A 23,248-nucleotide genomic window follows, 5' to 3' on the forward strand; every position below is an offset into this window, starting at 1 on the left:
TGACCCATCCTTGATGGAGGGTGTCATTAGGCCCATCTTGGATTTGCTGAAGACTGATGAATGTACTTGGTGACCAGATGTGTAGTCCGGAAGTCAGCCTAGAAAAGCCTGGAATGTATATCTTACCAGTGAGCAGCTGGAGGTCTGGGAGGGGCTCGGAGAGGACCCCCCGACACTGCTCCTCCACTGGCAGCGGGATCACTAGCAGCCCATCAGCCAACTGGGGAAAGTCTTTGATGAAGTTGTTCTCCCTGTGAAGAGGAGCAGAGACACAGCCTAATGGAGGAAGTGGAGGAGGGAGCTGGGGTTGCAGGACAGAGGTAGGTATCTTACAGGTGGAATGGACTCATAGCCAGATGCTCTGCCAAGGGTCCTCCAGCTTCCTGAATCCCAGCTCCTAGAATACACTGCTAAGGATTGGCTGAGGAACCAGGCAGGCTAGGGGTTCCAAGGCCAGCCCAACCAATGACTGACTGTAAGATCTCCAGCAACTCGTGCTTTTGCTTAGAACCACACTTTCCTCATCCACAGAGCGAGACTTAGACCTCAGGGCTGTTGTAAACACTTTATGAGATCAAGCCACCCATGGTTTAAGACGTTCTTAGATGATCTATCAATGCAAAATCCATCTTCTAACTGTCCCCTTGCATAATGGCAATGATAAACGGAGATATAAGGAAACTAAGAAGAGCACGAAAAGTTTGAAGTAAGAGGGGACAAGGTTTAATGGGAGGAAGTCTTGAAACAAACATGGATGCTCATTAACATGAAAGGGACTTTACAAGTATTTTGGCTCGCACACCTCACTTTACAAGTGGGGAAACTGGGAAAAAAAAGAGTGACTTTTTTGGGATAGCAAGTGGGTTAGATTCAAACTCAGGTACCTTGATTCCCAGGCTACTTCTCTTTGCTTGGCCCTAACTTCATAGTTCTTCACCAATGGGTAGGTAACCTCAGGAACAGAAGACAGACTCACAGCTCATGGATGACCCAGAGAACTAGTCATGAGCAAAATGTATGTATGTATGTATGTATGTATGTATGTATGTATGTATGTGTGTATGAATGTATGCATGTATGTATGTATTATGAGTATGCTAGTTCTGGGACTTACAGCCTCATACTTTCTCAACTTATTCCACTCAAGGCTGGCACTCTACCACTTGAGCCATACCTCCACTTTTAGCTTTTTGCTGGCTAACTGGAGATCAATGCATCATGAACTTTTCTGCCTGAGCTGGCTTCCAACTGTGATCCTCAGATCTCAGCCTCCTGAGTAGCTAGGACATCAGGCATGAGCCACCGGTGCCCAGCTGCCAATGTAGTATTGAAGGACAGTGGTGACTGTGTAGAACAGGAGGCTGGCTTCATTCTCCAGACAACAGGCCTACCTAAAATTGGAGCAACCACCCAAGAGGGGTGGGGAGCTTGTTGCTTGCTATTGGGGAGGGAGGGTGCATGCACAAAATGTGACAGCCAGTCAGCCTGGATGGAGTCAAGGTCATTTCTATATTAAGCCTGACTTTTGAGTTAACTTTGTATTCAGAGACCCTCAGAGTTAGAGACACTAATTATAAATCTGGAGAGAGGAGGGAGAGGGTGAGAACAACAGGAGTAGGATGGACGTTCACCGCTTCAGTGTGCCACCTGGAATGGGCACCCTTGAAATGAAAATCAGGAAGACAAAAACAAAACGACAGGATGCCAAAGCAATGCTTTTGAAGCCTGGACCTCAGGAAGTTCAAACGCGGCTGTGTCACCTTCCTGTCTGTGAGCCCCGTATCTCCACGTCCATCCCCAGGCACCATTGAAGGTTATGCTTCTTTCATCCAGCACTCCTGTTCTTCCTGGCGGAGCTGATTTCCAGGATCATTAACATGACCGTCACCTTCACCATCATTAGCACCATTACTTCTATGATTTCCTGCCGATAATTTTTGTGTTTATTTTGGCTAGGAGCTAGCTAAGTATTTTTTTTATTTTATTATTATTATTATTATTTAATTTTATTTTTTAAGTTTTTATTATAAAACTGATGTACAGAGAGGTTACAGTTTCATACGTTAGGCATTGGATACATTTCTTGTACTGTTTAGTCATTTATCAGTGAGTCTTCACAGTCACTCTGCAAGATAAATGTTTAAACTAGAGAGAAGCAGAAACAGAGATGTGGCTCAAGTGATAGAGCACCAGCCTTGAGTGAAGGAAGCAAAACAAAAACCTTAGAAACAGTGCTTTGGTCCTGAGTTCAAGCTGCAGTACTGGCACACACACACACACAAAGGGAATATGAAAAGTGGCAATGAAATTCTGAGTTTATAGGTAGAGGATTTGAACCCAGTTCTGGCTGGTCCTGAGACTATCTGTCTAGAGGAGTACATGTATTTGATAGGGAATTTCTAGGTCTACCATCTAAGCATGCTACTTTGTGTGTGTCTTAAGTGTGCCTGTGTGTATGTCTACAGACTCATGCAATCATACAACAGGATAGTTGTGTGATCATCTCCGGTCTATCGAAGTGGTTCTTTTAGGGTTTGCAAATCTGGAATCATAGCTCAGGAACATGAATAGAAACACAGCCTTCCAGATGATGGAAGTGCCACCACCGTGTAGTGTGTAGTACCAGGCAGCTCAAAGGGATAGTGTTTCCTTGTGCTCCCTTGCATATATGGCTTCTTCTGCTGCTGCTGCTACAGTTTTTTTATCTCACAAGTGCAGTGGGGTGGAGTTGTCCCAAGTCTAGATGACGAGTATGACCTGAGCAGGGAGCAGCCCTGAACTCCAATTGAGAGACAGACTGCACTCACTGCCTTGTCCTCTCCACCTTCCCAACCTGGAGAGGAAGACACAAAGTGGCCATGAAAAGCAGCCGGCAGCACCTGCTATCAGGAAATCTGGATGCTTCTGTGCTGAGTGCCTTCCTCATGGCACCCCAAGCATGGGCTTCCTGAGTAGGCAGGACCAAGGACAAGAGGGGATGGCTCTGAATACTCAGCCCCATTACTGTCCACGCTGCATGCTAGCAGAGCAACCTAGAGCAAAACACATACATCTCAACTTCCTCAAGCGACTCAGCCTACTGGTGTAGAGTACTGAACATAACTTGCCTTAACATTAGTGTACCAGGCACAGTTACAAGTACTAGGTACCTAGTGTTTTCCCAGGCCTGAGAGCCAGTGTTAAGTATCTCTAGATATGCAAACTCAGAAGCACAAGGTTTTATAACTCTTTAAGGGATTTTTTATATATATACATATATATATATATATATATAAAATATTACCTGGAAAGTCCCAGGTAGTCTGGCTGCAGAGCCCCTACTCCTTACCAATGCTCAGGTTCAGGGTGATCAAAGCCTTTCCCAAGACAGACACAGCTGGGAGAGCTGGAAGGGAGGGTTAGAGTGGCCCTGAGAGAAGGAGACCACAGCAGATCACAACCTGACTGCACATGGTGGGGGGTGGTGGTGGTGTCTCAATATGACCTCCCCAATCCTCAAGGCAATGCCCTGAAGTGGACAGAGGGAAGCTCTGTGAGTTGTGATTTCTTTGGGCTTATGCAGGGTCTTTTCATGCTTTACCCCCTGAGGGGGTGCTGAGAAAGTTGTCTCCATTTCAAATCCTCTCTGCAAATACAATTTTTGTAATCGAAGGAAACAGGCCACCGTTTCTTCTCCAGTGACTGCCTCCAATACCCATGACTTTTGGCCAAGTCAGCTTTAGTTCTGTAGGGAAAAGTACGACTCTGAATGGACAATGGGAGAAAAGTTGGAGGGCAACTGCAAGCAGGCAGGGGAGACCCCCCCACCCCGCCCCGCTCCAGGCACGCTTTCTTGGATGAAGGGTTTCTCTCTGAGCTTCCAGGAAGCAGAAAGGGATTTGAGAAAGTACATAAGGAAGGAGAGGACAGAAAGGAGGAAGTGAGTCCACCAGTGTGGAAGGCTGGGAGAGAGGGAAGCAGCTCAGTATGCAGCATTTAATGATGAAGACAGAGAAAGAGGGAGTGTTTCCTAGGTGCCTGGTTCCTTTGCAGCTGCCTGGCAGTTGGCCACAATCCTGTACGGCCTCCGCCAGCAGAGGGCGCCCAGGGCTTTCACATCGGTCAAGCAATTCATGGAGGGAAAAATAAAATTAAAAACAAAACAAAACATGGATGGGAAAACCAGACACTGGGAAAGTTTCACTGGCAGAGAACCTCAGAAGAGACTCAGATAGCAATTGGAGAATCCCATAGCTGGGAAAGTGACCAAGGAATTGATGGGATATTGGCTTAACGTCAAGGGGTCAGAAACTGGATTCTGATTCTCAGATTGTGTGTGTGTGTGTGTGTGTGTGTGTGTGTGTGTGTGTGTGTTGTCAGAGTGAATACTGTGTTTCAAATTAGCAACAGGTCCATGATTTGTTTACATAAACATCGCTCAAAGTAGATCTATGAAAACAAGTTAAATTTCCGTTGACATCATAGGGAAACAACGTGTCAAAACAATTTTTTAAATGCAAAACACGAATCATTTATTTAACCAAAATCTCATCAGAATTTCAAGGGAGTAGAGCCTAGGACCTGGGTACTCGAAATGAGAGGTGATATTCATTCCACAGATAATGTAGTCATGAAGATTTCTGGACAGTAGAAACAGAATGGTGGGAAATAAACAAGTGCCTCCCCTGGTGAAAATCAGGACAGTGTCAAAACACTGTGTGACCTTCTACAAGGCCCCTCTCAATGGAGGCCCTTCTATTGCCACTCCAGCTACGTTGCCAGCCGTGTTGCCCAGAGCCACCCATCGCTCTGAAGTCCCTCTTACAAGGCCTGCTGTGCTCCCATCCAGGCTTCCCCTTGGGTGAGCCCTCACTCTGGGAAGCTTTCCCACACTCTGAACCTGGACAATTCCCATTCCTTATTCCAACCCCAAGGCACTTAACTGCCTTTGAGAATTCTGTTCCACATTCTCTTAGGATTTTGCTCTTCCAAGGAACCTTTATAGTTTTATTTTCTTACTTTTTGCCAGTCCTGGGGCTTAAACTCAGGGCCTGAGCTCTGTCCCTGGCTTCTTTTTACTCAAGGCTAGCACTCGGCCTGCCACTTGAGCCACAGCGCCACTTCTGGCCGTTTTCTATATATGTGGTGCTGGGGAATTGAACCAAGGCTTCATGTATATGAGGCAAGCACTCTTGCCACCAGGCCATATTCCCAGCCCACATTTATAGTTTTAATATGTAGACCTACTTATGGACATTGTTTGATGCCTGTTCCTCCCACTGGACTCTAAGTTCTTTGGGAAACAAAAATCTGCCCATCCAAGGTACCACAGCTGCCCTAGGGCCTGCCTATGGGTGCAAACTAAATAAAAGTGTTTTTTTTTTTGTTGTTGTTCTTTTTAAAAAAAATCAGGTGCTATGGGAACCTCTGTTGAAGACATGAAGGGAGGGAGGAGGCCTAGAGATAGATGATGGTGTTGTGTACAATTTATATATTTGGAAACAATGCTTTCTGTTATTTTGCCACAGAGTATCAGAATGCTTCAGGAACCAAAAGATACTGAAGATTTGAGTCTCGAATTCCAGCTCTCCTCCAATGAGCTTCAAAATTCTGCTTTCTTCCTCTACATTCCTGGTTGTATAGTATACAGCCACCCTGTTTATCCCCCCCTCCCCTCCCCCAGGAACATTAGAGAGAATTACCCAGGGAGTGTTTTGTTCATGGTTACCAGGTAGGGAAATGTGGCCTTCCCAAGCAAGGGTGGTTCTGGCCTCTTGTGGGCACTCACCTGGAGGTACAGGGTTGGACTGGGGATAAGATGGGGCAGTAGTACCACCAATGAGGCAAAGAAATGGGAACCACTAAGTAGGGAGGGATTAAAACGTGGTATACATAGCACATGGCAGATAAGATGTTGCTTGTTTTGGAGCTTCTAGTTCCCATAGTGCCTCAGGGGTTTCCCACTCAAACACTTAAAACCAAATGCCCTGCGTGCCCACTGGGGTAAAAAAAAGAGTCAGGATGGTATATACACAAGCCATCAAGGAATTAGCACAAAGTTCAAGGGGGAAGATATAGGATGAGCCCCATACTGTAAAAACTACCCTCTGAGAGGATTCCACTGGACTCTTTTAGCTACTTCCCTTCCCCTTTCACATAAACTTGACCTGTCTGCTTGCAACACTTGCTCAATTTTTAAATGGGCAGAGAAAATGAATCTGTAGCAGGAAACAAGAGGTCCTGATAACATCCACTTCTTCCTGTGACATCAACTCAGTTTTCTTTTCTTTCCCCAATTGGAAGAAATTCTTCCTGTCACTTTTCTCCCATGCATCTTGTTTGTAAATAGGTGCCCAAAGAAGTGGAAATCTGGAGGTGGAAAGTCACAGACTTAGATGTTCTATGGGACTGGATCCAAACGCTGCCTGGTGAAAGCTTTAGGTGTTTAAGTTCTATATGTCTTAGAGATTTATCTGGAAAGTGAAGGTCATGGTTTTAGCTTCAAGGAACTATAAGGAGGGATTATGTAAAGTTCCCTTACCAATAATGCTCATTTAATCTCCCTGAATCCTACATTGGGTTCTGTGTCTTTTCAAGGGTCTCAAAAAGTCCAGCACAGGACCTGGCTTGCTGTATACCCCACTGGCCATCTGTGGAAGCATATATCCATGGAGTCTCCAATGTCACCTGCATCTCACCTCTATGCCATGCAATCCTACAGAGCATTTCCTCTAGGAATGCAAACACCATGTCTCTAGCCATGATAACAAGCTAGGCTGACAAGCAAGGGGGCTGCTTCTTTTCCTCCCTCGCCCCTCTTCTTCAAGCCCTGTCCTCCCTCCTTCTCTCTCCTTTTAAGAATATGTGTGAGAGTTTCAGATACATTAATACACAGCAGCCAGCACGCAAGAGCTATCACCCCTCAGTTCTGGAGAAATTAGCATTTAAATTGAGGTATTTCAGGGAGGTAAATCACCCTGGAGCCAGTCAGAACTGTCGGTAGCCTTTTCTTACTTGGGAGAAGACTAGGATCTAGGCCAGATCCGGACATTTGCAGAGAGAGACTCCGGCTCTGCCTATCTCTGGCTCTTCACAGGTTGCCCAGAAGCCTCTAGAAAGGGTCACACCTGACTCCCAATGCCCATGAAGATGGCTGCCCCACCTCTCACCTTCTAGCCAAGTGACAGGGTGGGTCTGCCTGAGATTTGGTGTCCTTGGTAAAGCAGGCTCTCTCCATGGGTTCATCTTGTCTCTGTCATGCATGCCTGTAAATCTGAGGAAGCCACACCCTTTCTTTGGAATTGAGGGGTGAAAATGGGGTTGAACTGAGGCTCAGCAGCACTGGGCAAGTTTCTATAGCAATTCTGTAGGTGCTGGGAGCTATCAGGTCATAATGATTTTACTGATGACAATGCTGGCCTCGCCATCTCCACCCTACTGTTTACTTTTCATTTCTTTTCCTTCTCCCCTTCCCCCTTTTCCCCCTTCTCCCCTTCTTTCCTTCCTTCCTTCCTTCCTTCCTTCCTTCCTTCCTTCCTTCCTTCCTTCCTTCCTTCCTTCCTTCCTTCCTTCCTTTCTTCTTCTTATGCTAGTATTAGGGCTTGAACTCAGGGCCTTATACTCTCATTTGGCTTTTTCACTACCATTTGAGCCACTTTTGGCTTTTGTTAGTAAACTATAGATAAGAGTCTCATAGACTTTTCTGCCCAGGCTGGCTTTGAACTACAACCCTCAGATCTCAGCTTTCTGTGTATAGCTAGGATTACAAATATGAGCCAACAGTTCCCAGCATGTTTTATTTTAAGTTGATATAAGATAGTCCTATGTAGCATAGACTGGACTGGACTCCAACTTATAATCCTCTTACCTCAGCCTCTTAAGTGCTAGAATTACAGGCATGTGCTAGCACATCCAGGCCTATGATGTATGTCTCAGTGCTTGATTTTAGTTTGTTCTCATGTCAGGCCCTGAAGGCAGTCACACTTTCATTCATTCCCAAGTCCTTTAACAACCTTTATTATTGTAGGACAGGTTTGGAAATATGTTATGAAGGCACACTTTGTAACTGTCTTTCAGTTACAGGTTGATACAATACATCGCACAAATGCTTCCTACACACGTGTGTAAGTATAGAAAGTGAATGATTCTGAAAATGTTAAGATGAAGCACTTTTCCCATTCCCTAGAAATCCTATTTGTCTGCAATACCCTCCCCCCCTTGCCCCCCGCACCAAATTAATGGCATTCAGTTCATCCCTTTAGTGGAAGAACAGATTCCACATAGGAAAGAAGCTCTTGCAGCTTGACTTTGAATCTCAAAGCTGGCTTTGTAGTGTCTCCAGTCAGCCAGTACTGAGCGAACAAGATATACATATATATCATTCAGATCATTGTATTTTATTTTAATATATAGACAGGGCAGGAGTGACCTCCGGGAGTTCCCACCAGACAGGAAAAGGTGCCACTGGTGTTTCAAGGGATTGTGGAAGGGGAAGGTCAAGAGGTCAAGAATTCAGAGTCAGGATCTTGATGACAACCCTCTTCTCTCCTTTTGGAAATGAACCCTCTTTCTAATGCATCTCAAGTGTGTAAAGATGGTGTTTAAAACACAAGGGTCGGAGGAAGTTCTTGGGGCAGGTAAGCAGGGATAATGAGGTGGAGGTGTTCCTTCTTAGAACCTGGATATAGTTGGTGGAGTTTGTCCATCATTCAATAAGTCAAAGGACACTGCTATGAGATGCCACCATGATCTGAACCAGCAAGGTAGAGGGGATAAAGCTGTTGAGTCTTGGCATAATACCTCTGTTCCCACAGAGGCAGGGACGATGGAAAGGCTCTTGTAAGATTTAAGGGAGATGGAGGGAGAGGGTTCACAGTGCAAAGACCTAATGATTGGAATATGGGAGTAGATTTGAACCTATTGCCTTTTTCAATAGATTGCTCAACCTCCCCATACTTTTGAGAAAGGCCAGTGGGTGGGCCCAGAGCCAAGCCTCAATAAGAAAATGTATGGAGAATACCAGCAAGGATCCACATTTGTGTTTTTGTTTGTTTGTTTGTTTGTTTTCCAGTCCTGGGGCTTGAACTCAGGGCCTGAGCACTATCCCTGGCTTCTTTTTGCTAGCACTCTACCACTTGAGCCACAGTGCCACTTCTGGCTTCTTCTATCTATGTGGTGCTGAAGAATCAAATCCAGGGCCTCATGTATACCAGGCAAGCACTCTACCATTAGACCATATGCCCAGCCCCAAGGATCTACATTTGTCTCAAAGATCTTCTCCTGTTGACACTTGTCTCCATCCTGAGGTCAAATGGAGGCATATGAAAATTACCTGATACAGGGGAGGTAGGGCCTGGGAACTTCGAATGTTTATTTCCATAATTAACAACTACAAATACCTTTTATTTTTTCTATCAGTAAAATGGAAACTTGAGGAATGATTATTATGTCTGTAGAAGAAATTCAAGACCACAGTGATTTATATATGAAGTTGTACTGTACAGACATTTGAGTCCTTGACTGTGTAGACAGATTGGTTCAGGATAGAGGGACAAAGTTGAGGATTTATAAGAAAGTTTAAGGAGCAAAGGAATACTGGGGAAAGAACACACTGGAAGGTTTCCTAGAGGAGTTGAGTTTTGATAGATTTGGAGGGATAATCTGAAAGAGGACCATGGAAGGTAAGGAGGGGGGAATAGGTAGAAAAATATGGAGAAATCCAAGTGTAAGTGTGTGTGTGTGTGTGCATGTATATATGTGAGAGAGACAGAGACATAGATATAGAGACACAGAGACAGACAGATCCAAACAAACACACATATAGAGAAAAATAGAGAAACATACATAGACAATCACACATGGGTGGGGGACACGCCTCATAGGACACACTCTGAAAATTGAATGGAGATAATATTTGGGAGGCTGAAGCACTGAATGAAAAAGCAGGACTGGATTGGGGAACAGAAGTAGGAGGTTCAATCTTAAGATTCTTTCAAGGAACGTTCCAAAGTGTGAGTTTTATTCTGAAGGGAGACCCACTCTAGCTCATTCAGCAGGGAGGGGAAAAAAATCAGATTGGAGCCTTAGGAAGATTGTCTGGCTACAGAGTGGAGAATTGACTGGAAAAATACAAGTCTGGAAGAAGGGAGATCAGTTATGACATTGACCCATAATCCAGATAAGAATGATGGAGGAGCTACATAGCAGAATACACAGAGGCCCGGATTTAACAAATCTGGAAGTAGAAGTTGCGGTTCCATCATCATCTGTGTGTAAATACGGAGTGGAAGGAAGAATTGTGAGAGCCATCGGGAAGTTCTGAGGCGACCTGTTTCCCTAATCTTCCTGTAGTAAACACCAGAGCCTTCTACACATGCCGAAATTCATTGACTGTTACCAGGGAGCAGAGTGATCTGGGCTGGCCCACCGTGGAAAGTCCTCAGCCACTTCCTGTTGGTGTTGTCAGTCCATCTGAGGTAGCTGCTACTGGAGAGAGCAAAATGATGGCCAGGTGTCAAGCAAGGCTCTCATCCTCAAGCATTTTGTGCAAGTTCAGCTATCTCCCAGATGCAGCTTCCTAGGGATACCATTCTCCTGACTGCCTCCTTCTAGGGTGCTTCAACAACCCTGTCTGCAAAACTACTTCACTGGTTGTACCAGTGCCCCACACATACGGGGGTCACTCTAACCACAGTCAAAGAGCCCCAAAACTATAAGGACTATTTCTTCTATTTGATATGGGTAGGGGTTAAGATAAGAGGTAGGACACCGAAATGACTTAAGAGCTCTCAGACTTGTTCGTAGAGTCAGGACTGACACCCATTATTTATTATTATTATTAATATATTATGTAATATATTATTACTGACACCTATTATTCCACTTGCATGCTGTCAAGGGTTAAAGAACAATCACTTTAGCTTTATGGCAGGTAAAGTTCTTTGAACTAGGCATCGTTTTGTACTGGTCTGGGGGCTTGAACTCAGGGCCTAGGCACTGAGATTTTGTCCCCTCAATGTTAGCCCTCTACCACTTGAGCCACAATTCCACTTCTGGATGTTTTAGTGGTTAATGAAAGATAAAGAGTCTATGAACTTTCCTGCCCACCAGGATGGGCTCAAACCATGATCCTTGGATCTCAGCCTGCTAAGTAGCTAGAATTACAGGTGAACCTGGCTTCAGGAATGTCTTTAAAGCTGGGGCTGTGCTTCATTCTTCTCTGAAACCTTCCAGGAGTCCTGATGACAGCTCCCTAGACACAATTCATGTGTCCTCTCTCCTAGAAAGCTGTCCCTGAGCCCTTTCCTGCTTTCACAATGCTCAGTCTAGTTGATCTTAGGATCAACCACACTTTGTCACTTCTCCACAGTCTTGTGTGGTGGTTACAGTCTGCCTCTGTGTGTCTCCCACCTCAGACTTGGGGCTGGTTTTCCTCCTCTCCCTCCCCCTCCCCCTCCCCCTCCTCCTCCTCCTCCTCCTCCTCCTCCTCCTCCCCCACCTCCTCCTCCCCCTCCTCCTCCTCCTCCTCCTCCTCCTCCTCTTCCTCCTCTTCCTCCTCCTCCTCCGACAAAATCCAGAAGAGACATAATACATAATAACAGTCTGCTGGGCTTGAGGGCACCATCCCTTTTCATAGACACTGCTGCAACAGCCTGGTGACTATGCTGTTTGCACTTAGCCTTGTCCTCTCCAATTTGTTAACTGTCACGCAGGCAGAATGATTTCCCAAGATGTGATCCTAACTCAGCAACATCATCAGACTCATGGATTAGGGTGCTATGACTGCCATTACAAATCACCATGAACTTGGTGGCTTAAAACAACCTAAACTTACAGTCTTCCAGCTCTGTGGGTCAGAAGTTTGACCTGGATTTCTGGGTTAAAAACCAAAGTATCAGCAAGACTATGGTTGTGTTCGCTCCCCACCCCTTACCCGCACCCAACTTTAGTAGTGAATCAATTTCCTTGTAATCTCCAGCTCCTTGAGGCTGCCCATACTGTCTGGCTTTTTTCCCCTTAGCTTCAAAGCTCACCAAGACAAATCTGATCTTCCCTGCACCACACGTCATCCTCTGCCTCCCTCTTCCATTTCCAGGACACTCCTGAGCTTTTGTCCTTCATCCTGAAGAACTTTGTCGTGACTTCTATTTGGCCTCGGATGTCCTTTTTTTGTTTTCACAATGCTTGTTCTGCCCCTCTCTTCCAGCAGCGATTTCATGAGACTTGTTCCCAGATACCGCCTGTTTCCTTCACTATGTCGAGAGTTCAAGGACCACATGTGTCTTTCTCATGCTGTGTATTCACCCCCGACACAGCGGCTGATGCATGCACAAGGGGCTCCATAAGTGCTTACTCAATAAATGAATGAATGTCTTCGCTGAATGGAATTGTAGGAAAGATAATCCATTTAGCTGTGGCCCATCCATCTCCCTCCCACGGGGTCTGGGTTATTGCCTGACTCATCTGTCTCTCTTCCCATCTGCCTCTTTCTTCCCTTGATACCTCGGGCATCACATAGAATCACTAGTAGCCTTTTGAGAGAGAAAACCTACTGATTATTCACAGTGCACTAGGCATTATTCTAAGAGCTTTGCTCATATCATCTCATTTCACAGTCACAATAACACTGCACAGTAAGAACTCTTACTCTAATTGTTTTAAGGAAGGAGCCAGAGACATAGAAAGGTTAAAAGCAGAGAGCTCAGAAGCTTGGCTTCATACACTATAGTGCTGTTTTTAGAAACGATTCAAAAGTATACTAGTGAATGTTTATTTTTATTCATAAATGAAATTGCTAAGAAGTAAAGGTTGACTTGTTGAAAATACCCATTCTGGTTGAATGTTCCAGATGGAAGCCAACATTAACAACAGTCACTGCCCTTTACTGAGTACAAATATGCCATGTGTTAGGTGACTGTAGGCTTGTGTCTAGCCTTTTCCACAATTGTGTGTAGTAGATATTATCACCATAAGGAAGGTGAAGGAGCTGGAGCTCAGACAAGTGAGACTAGGAGAGTTATCAATTGTTAAATCATGATTGTCCAGTCTGCTCCAGTACTTATCTCTCTGATATATCTCTGAAGGCATTTTCATAACTTTCTTTCTCTTCTTTGCACTGCATTCATTCACACACAGGGTTCGCACAGACACACACATGCAAGCAGAATTAAGCCTGGGTTCCACATCGCCCATGCTTCATTCTCTAAATGCAAAAGCCCTCCCAACTGTGGCACCAAAACTCACTTAAGCATTCCAGGCATGGCCCTTACTAACTCCTGTCCTGGTAATTGCGATCCCTGAAATTGAAAGAAATTGCAGGCTAGAGAAACATTATCTTTTCCTCAGCCGCTTTGCCCTCCATCCTCCTCGCCTGTGTGTGTCAGTGCAGGGATTCCTGGTCCTGTCATAACACCAAGGAACAAGCTGAGTTGCTGTCACCTCGACCTCCAAAGCATCTGGCCTGGCTTTCTCCTCTGGTTAACTAGGGAGGAAATCCAAGAGCCCTGATACCTTGACATGCAATTTCAGAGCTGGGGGTAGGGAAAGTTCCACAATGCTATGGCCGACCTTTAATTTTTTCTTTCTTTCTCTTTTTTTTCTTTTTTGACAAAAGGCACCATGATCTCAGTTTTTCAGATGAAATAAGAGAGATGCACAGAAAGAAATCAGCCTCATCTTGGATCACACATCCCAGATGCAGCCAGAGATTCATATCAAATGAAAGCCTGCCTCCTTCTGCAGATGGGTGAGATCTGAAGGAAGGATTCCTTGTTTCAAAGGGGTAACTGAGCCTCTCATGAAGGGCTGTCTCTAGCATAGCTCTCTAGCTTTATCCCCAGCCCTGGGTTAATATCTCCCAATTCCTGGAGAATCGAGCTAAGTATTTTAATCATAATCAAGGGGAGAAGCCCCTGTGACCAAGAGCCAAGAATCCCCGTGCAATGTTATCATCAATTCTCATGTGGCTCTGCTGGGCCCTGGGCAGGAAGTCAAAAGAGCCCGTGAAGCTCTGTGAAGTTCAGTCCATAACTTGCTGTTCAGTCAAGAGAAAGTCATCTCTTCCCTTTGGGAATCCTTCCTTCCTTCTTCCTTCCTTCCTTCCTTCCTTCCTTCCTTCCTTCCTTCCTTCCTTCCTTCCTTCCTTCCTTCCTTCCTTGTTTTCTTCCTTCGTTCGTTCCTTCGTTCCTTCGTTCCTTCCTTCGTTCCTTCGTTCCTTTGTTCCTTCCTTCCTTCCTTCCTTCCTTCCTTCCTTCCTTCCTTCCTTCCTTCCTTCCTTCCTTCCTTCCTTCCTTCCTCTGTCCCTCTCTCAATCCCCCTTCCCTCCCTTCTCTCTCTCTTTATTTCTTCTTCTTTCCTTATTTATTCATTTTTTTTTGCTGAACATGAGTATGATCAAGTGCCTCAAACAAAGAAGGTAAAAAGAAAAGTCTCAAGAGGCAGAATCTTATATTCATGGAGGTACACTGAGTCTTCTCCCTCTCCTCTTTTTGAAGCATTCTCTGCAGTAGGACACCTTGGATTTACATCCAGGTTCCTCCTCACATTCTCTGTGTTCACGTCAGTTTGGAAAGAACATTAACATCCTCTGGACTTCTGTTTCCTTATCAGAAAAATGAGAATAATCATTATCCTTGCTTCACACACTAGCTAAAAAGATAAAAAGAGCCCATAAAAATTGCTTAGCATAAGGCCCAAGAAAAATTGAGGTTCTCAATAAATGGTAGCTACTGCTGCTTTAGAATGTACCACTCTTGCAAAATCCATTTTAACATATTCAAAAAGCTTGTGATGAGGAATGAGAAGAATGGAAATTTTAGAGCTGGAAGGCATCTCAAATACTAAATTTCCACTCCTGCCTGGACAGCATACACAATTATCCAAGTCATGTGATAGTGCTATAATGAGAACACAGGACAGGCAGCTACTAATTTAGGGCTCCTTTATATTGTGGGAAACTTTCTTCATATATATGCACATACACACATATATAGACAGACATATATCACATACTGATAAATGTGGTTCTTTTCTAATCATCTACCTTTCCCACAAGTTTAGAAGAGTTCTTAATGTTAAAGACAATACCACCAGCACCATAAGCTGAAACCCCCTCACCTTCCTGTACTATGCACTGAAATTGTGGCAGGTGTATTTACTTCTCTTAATTTAGGAGTAGACACTAACTCTCTTTCTCCTAATCCATTCCCTAATAAAGTATTTGCCACACTGAAAATGCTCAAAAAATTATGTTTGTGTAATTAAACTTCTGATAGATTGGACCCCACATTAAAACAAAAGGAAATTTCAAAACTCTTAACTTAAAGCAACAGATAAGAAAAAAAAAAACCACCAAATTTTAATAAACTGTAGGGCATCAATTCATTCCTAACTTCTTTGCTGGCATGATTAGAGAAATAGTGAAGTTGGATTTTTCTGGTTATGGTTTTATAATGATACAGAAAATCAAACCAAGAGGTAGACTTCGGAATTAATCAGAACACATGGCCCATGGACAGATGGTTCTAGCATGAATTTGTGGCTGGGGGAAAGGGGGAGGTCACATCTCTACAAGTCTCCTTTTCCCTTTTTGTCTTTCGCATTCTCCCCGGGGGCACTGTGGAAGTCTACCCCTATAGTCATCTCTAATGAGCTTTGCAAAATGAGAAACCTGCTGTAAAAGAAGATCTGATAGCGATTGCTTTCTTGTTCATATCACACTCTCTCCCCTCCCCTCTCTCCCTCTCTCTCTCTGTCTCTCTCCATTTCTCCTCTCCCTCTCCCTCTCTCTGTCTCTGTCTCTCTGTCTCTCTGTCTCTGTCTCTCTCTGTCTCTCTCTCTCTCTCACATTAGTCATTAGGAACAGTGAAAGAAAACACCCAAAGGCAGAGGAAAGGCAGCAGTATTCACACACACTATCTACAACACTGTGCTAATGAGGAGCCCAACCATGTCTCTTACATCCCTTCCTGCTCTGTTCCAACAGACCTCAACTGTGGCCAAATCTGGATCCCAGCTCCCATGGATTTTAGCCATTTTTGCTTCATTTCCAAGGTGATGTCCGCACATTGTTAAAGGACAGCTGGAAATTGTTTTTAAGTGCTCGTTGAAACCAAGGAATGTCAAGGCTTTTTATTTTTAAGGCTTAGAAAAACAAAATCCAATTAATGAATACCATTTTTGGTCTTTTCAAATGTGACATAAAATGAAATTGAATTCAGTTTTGAAGACCCCATATCTAGCTTCACACCTTGTTATCTACAGGGAGGCTGCCATATACAATCGCACAGTCACACAGCCTCCCCTTGTGTTCTGGTGAAATGATTCTATAACATTCACTGTAACAGGAACAAAATAATTGTACCATTGTTGCTGAACTGTTACAGAATTAGCAGAGCACCTGACTCATCCTGCATTCCATATATGGTAACTATTATTGTTCTTATTGTTACTTTAATAGAGTGCTGTTTAGGTTTTTGAAAAATAATACATAGAGCGGAAGGGAGAGTATTCAGTTATAAAATTTAATGCATATCCTACAAAATTAAGAAAATTGAGGGGAGGGGAGGGTTATTATTATTTTTAGTTATTTTCAGTGTGGTAAATGGAGAAGGATGATGAAAGAGTTAGCATGGACCAAGAAGCACTATATTCATGAACTGATTTGTTGAATGATAACTCATTTGTACAACTACTTACAGAGGATAATTTGTAAAATCTCAAGAAGCCAAAAAAATAATATGCAGTAAAAAATTTCCAAAGGATCAGCAAAAGTAAAAATTTCCTAGAACTACTAAATGCTTATGGCAGGACACATGTTCACACAGCAAAGCTGATTGCCAGCAATAAAGAATTGGGATTTGCAATTAAATATACTGCATCATTTATGTTTGTAACCAAACCAGGAAAAACTTTGGTATAAGTCTAGCTGACAATATAAATGATCTAGCCGGGTGCCAGTGGCTCACATCTGTAATCCTATCTACTCAGGAGGCTGAGATCTGAGCATTGTGGTTTGAAGCCAGCTTGGGAAGAAGAGTCTCTGTGAGACCCTTATCTTCAATTAACCACTCAAAAACTGGAAGTGGTGCTGTGGATCAAAGTGGTAGAGCACTAGTCTTGAGCAAAAGAGCTCTGTGACAGTGCCCAGGCCCTGAATGCAAGCCCTATGAGTGAAAAAATATATATGCATGACTTATATGAAGAAAACTATGGAAGATTTCTTTCTGGTGAAAGAAATCAATAAGCTAAAAAAGTGGAAAGAGATTCACTGTTCATATTCAATGTAGTTAAAGTGTCAGTTCTTCCCAATTTGACCTATAGGTTCAATTTAACCACAATCAAAATCCTAACATATAATTTTGTAGAAGCAACAGACTCATTGGAAGTTTAAATGGAAAGGCAGAAAGACTAACATGATACAGAAGAAAAGAAAGAGAATTGACAGTCACTGACTTTAGGACTTATTATGAAGATTGACTAATCAAATACTGGTGAAAAAATAGAGAATTGGAACAGAATGAAAAGTGCACATGCAGACTCACACAAATCTACTCGACTGAAAGGTTTACAAGAAAGCAATTCAGCAGACCCCAGGAAAGTACAAGCATGGAGAAAAGACCCTGTGAGCACCCGGAGAGAAAGTGAGCATCTATAAACCAGGTTGAGAGGCCTCAGGAGAATCCTTGAACTCAAACTTCTAGCTTCCATAACTGTAAAAACATAAATTTATTATATCTGAGCTACCCAGTCTGTGACATCTCATACAGCAACCCAAGATGGCTAATTAGAGCATAGATGGCAAAAGACACTTTGCTATGGGACCACTGCTGAGTCTCACCTTCTCTGCACTTTACATGGAGGGTATTTGCCCAACTCTGGTGGCTCATGTCTGCTGTAATCCTAGCTACTTAGGAGATAGAGATCTGAGGAACAAAGTTGGAAGCCTGCAAATCAGAGACACTCTTATTTCCAATTAACCACCTCCACCACAGCCAACCACAGCAATAAAGTGGAAGTAGAGCTGTGGCTCCATTGGTAGAGCACCATCCTTAAGCACAAAAGCTAAGCAAGAGCAGTAGGTCCTGAGTTCAAGCCACGCTACTGGTATGCCCCCACTCCCCCCAAATAAAGGAGGTTAAAGTAGGGAGAGAGTCTTCTCAGTTATCTGTCTGGACCCTATGAGCTAAAGAATTTTGTGTTCCTATAAGAGAAAATCACAGATATTTGCATGCAGAAGCAACAGGTATGATGTGAAGGAGGGAGGAATCAGTGTGAACATAACCCAAGGAAGACTAGCAGCCAAAAGTGACTAGCATTGGATTTTCCCTGCCCACTCCCTGAAGAAATACATCCCCTAACCTTGATTTTAGTCTGTAAGATTCATTTATGTTGTAGCCTTCAGTCCTGTGAGAAAATAAATGTGTCATTTTAATGACAGTGTTTGTAACAATTCATTACAATAGCCATACAAAACTACCACATGTACTTTCTCAGGTAAACACCATGTTTGGCTTAGTTTGGTCTTCAGACTCTCCTTCTTTAGGACCATCTGCTTTCAGGCAAGCTTCAGCCACAGAGCTACTGCCCTGTCAGGATAGGAGCTGCATAGGACATAACCTATACTTCTGGAACTCTGTAGAATGTAAGCTTTTTGGCATTTGCTAAGTCTAATCTTGAATCTTTGCTTAAAACCATGCCAGTGTATGGTGATCTAGAGTGAATTAAATCTCAGTCTCCTGATCAGTAAATGGAATTCCAATGATACCCCTTCTAGAGTTGTCATGAGGATGTTAAAATAAGTAAAATGAAATACTCTTTGTGGAATAAAGTAGATTATCAACGTTCACCATAAATATGTAATGACTGGTCTCATTGGCTGTATTGGTTTGTTCTGCAGCTGACAGTGTAACTGATTTTCATTGTCCAAAGCAACTGAGAGAACCTTGATACCTTGGTTAGGGGCTAAGCTCCAAGACTGACTCGGTAAAGATTGAGTGACTTCACTTCAGAGATGCGTAGGCAACTTACTGTGTGACTTTCAAGGTCACACAGCTAAATGTTGACTTTGTGACTGAAGTGCCAGTTCCCAATGTGCTGTCCATTACGCCATACCATGACTCACTTTCTGGGCCTGTCTCTCCCAGTCCTCTTCCCAACAAGCCTTCTCTAACCAGCAGCTCCTCCTGCTGAAGTATGTGAAAGGGTTTCCTATCCATAAAGCCCAGATCTCCTTCCTTTCCTCTTTTGGGAACTCCTCTCCCAGGGAAGCTCCTAGTGAGGAGACAGATGGGCAGACTCTGAGCAGGTGGTAGAACGCCTTGAGTCTCACAGTGGTCTCATACTGAAGAATGTGGCACCACACCTAATGATGCCCCCCCCCAACCAGAAACCAAGAACCCAGCACTTCCCCAGCGTGCCTTCCCACTCTGTCAGCAATCCAGACCATATGGCTAATTAGCTAAAATTTGTGACCACATCTGTGATGCTGTTACTCTTTTTGGCATGTGTGAAGTTAATTACTGAAGCCATGGGCAGTTCCTGGCCCTCTTGGGAGCATGGTGGACACAGGAGGTCACAGAGCATGCTCAGGTTTTGGGTGATGGGCTTATGTGGATGGGGAGATAGCTCAGGATGGGGCCTTCCTAGTGTTTGTGTCACTGTGTATGGGGTGAGCCATGTCACCAGGGCTCCCATCTCTGTAGGTTGACAAGCTACAGTAAAAAGAGGCCAACCTCCCTGTATGGCAGAATGTAGCGTTCAATCTTTGATCATCCATTGCCCTTCAAATTCTGTCCTTTACGGATCATCTGTTTCCCCAGCACACAAGGCCCTGGAGCACAGAAGGTGTTGGTTCACTGGATGAACATCCCCTCTGAGCCTCCATTTCCTCTTTAGGCAGGATGGAGATGATAAAAGTTATATCCTGCCATTTTGTTCAGGCTTAGGTAGAAACAGTCCCTGAAATAATGACGGGTGTTCAATATACCATAATGATAGAATTCAACAAGGGCCTATTGAAAGATTGAATGAACATTATGAATAGAGGAAGGTAGGAGGGAGAAAGGGAAGGAAGGGAGAAAAGAAGGAAGGCAGGAAGAAGGGGGAGGGAAGAAGGAAGGGAGGAAGGAAAAACAATGGTCTAGCAGAAACAGATAAAAATTGAATGTCAGTACTGGAAAAAGACTGAGAGAACAAAATCTAATCCGGTATTCCTACCATGCCTCATGAAGACAGATACAATCACCTTCCTTTTCTGAATTGCTTAAAGATTAAAATAAGATATAGAGCTTTCAGAGGAGGAGGTGAAACGTAGTAAAGCCCTCAATATCTTTTGCTAATCTTGCTATGCGCAAGAATAAAATGGGAAACTGAGTCATTGACAAGAGAGCACCTAATATAAGAACAGAGCAGGGGGTATATCCTGCACTGTAACTCAGGCTTCTCCCCTCCTCAGTCATACTGTTTCTCCCTGAACAGTGTGGGACTGGTATCATGCTCAGAGAGTTCCAGGCCTTATAGGAAAGGCATAAAACAGCCTTAGACTTCTTTTTTTTGTTTTAACCCTATCTGTGTATAAAAACTCTGATCCTGTCATAGCTTCCCACTCAGATGCTTCTTCCCATAATGCACTGGAATCCCACTCAACCAATGAAAATAGATGGACAGTGTATACACATGCCATCAAGCCATCAGCAGAAAGCCCAAGGGAGGAGGTACAAGAGGAGCTCCTACGATAGGCTCTGCTCTCTGGGAGGACTCCCTCAGACCCCATCTTTGGGGAGCCTCTCCCTATGGAGAGTGTGTTCAGCTGCTTTTCTTCCCCTATAAAATAAACTTGCTCCGTCTGCTTTTAAGGAGAAAGAAAAAAGCAAAAGAAAACCCAGGTCTTGACCAAATACCTCTTACCTCACCAAGACTGAGTCATGCAGGACAATCAAAGCCTTGGTTTTTGCCACACTCAGGATGGCCACCTGCAGGAACCCATGTCAGCTTGGGGGCTGCCGTGTGTGTGTGTGTGTGTGTGTGTGTGTGTGTGTGTGTGTGTGTGTGTGTGTGTGTAGTATGGAAGGGGGAGGGTTGGCTAGTTTTGATCAGTGAGGGAGAGAGGGCAAGCAAGCCCCCCTGACACCAATAATTGATAATTACATAACACTGAGGAAGTGACTAATGACACGCTGCAGTAGTGAGCACATGAACTTGGAGGGCTCTTGCTAGAACCAAATGAGCTGCTAAGGACTAGAAAGGCATTTTTGTGAACCCGGAAGCTTCACATCCATGTAAAACCCTAATCTGTATCAGGTTGAGCATCTCAGAATGGAGACTGGGGAGCGGGGACCCATGGGAGGATTCTGAACAAGGGCGAGGCACGTGGAGAAATCACATCTGGGAAGCAAATCAGCGAGCACAGACAGGCTGGGCCCCACCATTCCTTGATTCCTTTGAGACTGTGCCTCGGGAAAGGGAAGGGGAGAGAGGAGGAGTCTGCAGAGTGCAATCCCACTCTCACGGCATGCAGAAAGGGTGGGGGTGGCAGGGAACAGGCCTGGGTGACAGGCAGCACTTGTGCCACCCTGATTAACTGGGGAAAATGCAAATCTGTACTTCCTTCCCCCGCTGCCGCAGCTAACAAGATAATGAATATTTTCATCATCTGCAGAGAATACAAACATCTGTAAGGAACACCCAGCCTACTCCCTGGGGTGGGGGAGGAGGAAGGATGTGGAGGCGGGAAAGCACAGTGTCTCTGCAGATTTAGGGAAGAGGAGATGTGCAGATAGTCTGGAAGGGTGGCTGGGAGACAGATTCCCCCTTTCCCCAGTTGAAACTGGATGGGGATGGATAGCTGTCCACTACCTATGTTGCTTGCTGCTTGTTCCTGGCTGATGCATCAACCTGGACAGACTTTGCTTGTCCTTCACCTTTCTGTTCACTTGCCTGTGTTTCCCTCTCCTGCCCACCCAGTCTACAATTTACCAAACAATTATGGAAAGCAAGGTAGATTGCATGTCAGGTTATGAATTGGACAAGCAGTCGAGGAAGAGGGAAGCACATGGGCAAAGTGATGAAGCAGGATTCCATGAGCTCCTGGGTACACACAGATGACGGTACAGAGAAGACACTTGATAGGAGTTGGGCCCAAGTTCAACTCTATGGACAATGTATCCACCAATCTAAAGAAGATGGACTTTCTCCCGGGAACACTGGGGAGCCCTAGAGAAGTTTGGAGCAAGAATCTAGCCAGGTTAGACCTGCAGTTTAGAAAAATCATCCTGATTACTGCATGGAGCATGGACTAGAATGGATTGGAGATAAGGAAGAGTTACGAGGGTACATGTAGATTTCTGTTCCAGGCAGCCTGGGCCTTAGGTAATACCCAGAAAGGGTTTGGAGGGAAGAATCTCTGAGTTCTGGCAGAGTTGTTCACAAGCAGAATATGGAACCTTGCCACCTAGCCAGATCTGTGGCTTTTCAGTTCCCTGAGAGTCAGGGGTGAATAATAATATCTCCTTCAGGGGGTTTTAGTGAAGAGCACATGTGATAATGTGGGTCAAAAAGATCTATGGTCTGAGGTACTGCAGAGGCACAGTTAAAAGGATTTAATTACAGCAGTGATACTGGGCCCTGCCATTGCTTCACTCTTATTTTCGTTCCCACTGCTGCTATGCAGACACAGATACGGCACAAAGCTGGGGCCTTGAGGCCCCAGGCATTGCTACGCACTGTCTGTAAGCTCAGAAACTCTCCCCGGAATCTCTGTGTTTCAGTTTTGGGTTTTTTTTTTATGTGTGTTTTGGTTTTTTTCTTTGCATTTCTGAAGAGAGAATGCTAGTCTTCTTTTGGCTGATTTTTGCAAGACCCCTGAGAGGACTAATCTGAACGGCTGGCCATAAAATCCATGTGCTACGAAAATGATAAATCTTTAGCAACTGGAAGAGAAATGCAGATGCAAACTTCAATCCTCTGAGCCCCTTCCAGGGGCTCCCTCCCTATGTTAGATGAAGGAGTTGCCCACCTACCATCTGCAGGCCAAATCCTGCCCAATGCATGCCCTTGCAGACTGTGAGCAAAGAACATTTCAAAAAAGATTCCTAAATGGTTATTAACAAATCAGAAGATAATATTTTATGTGACGGGTGAAAATTACAGAGATTCGAAATTTACTGTCTATAAATAAAGTTTTATTGCAGCACAACACACTAAGTGGATGGGAGGAGCTACAGGTTCGTTTACTACCCTCTGCATCAGCAGAACTGAGGATTGTATTTACAGG

At 44.3% G+C, this 23,248-nt stretch overlaps 1 protein-coding gene across 4 annotated transcripts in view; it reads right to left on the minus strand.

The window, feature by feature from the left end:
- Astn2 (astrotactin 2) overlaps positions 1-23,248 on the minus strand; it is an 861,877-nt gene that overhangs the window by 244,488 nt on the left and 594,141 nt on the right. For 3 of the 4 annotated variants that reach the window (XM_048340549.1, XM_048340540.1, XM_048340532.1), the window contains one exon: positions 127-251. The exons of the other annotated variant lie outside the window; for it this stretch is intronic. In XM_048340549.1, the coding sequence (XP_048196506.1) occupies positions 127-251 (125 nt within the window). The remainder of the gene's footprint in view (positions 1-126; positions 252-23,248) is intronic. 4 annotated transcript variants of the gene reach the window in all.

Source organism: Perognathus longimembris, chromosome 1 (assembly GCF_023159225.1).
Source record: "Perognathus longimembris pacificus isolate PPM17 chromosome 1, ASM2315922v1, whole genome shotgun sequence".
NCBI classification, from domain to species: Eukaryota; Metazoa; Chordata; class Mammalia; order Rodentia; family Heteromyidae; genus Perognathus; species Perognathus longimembris.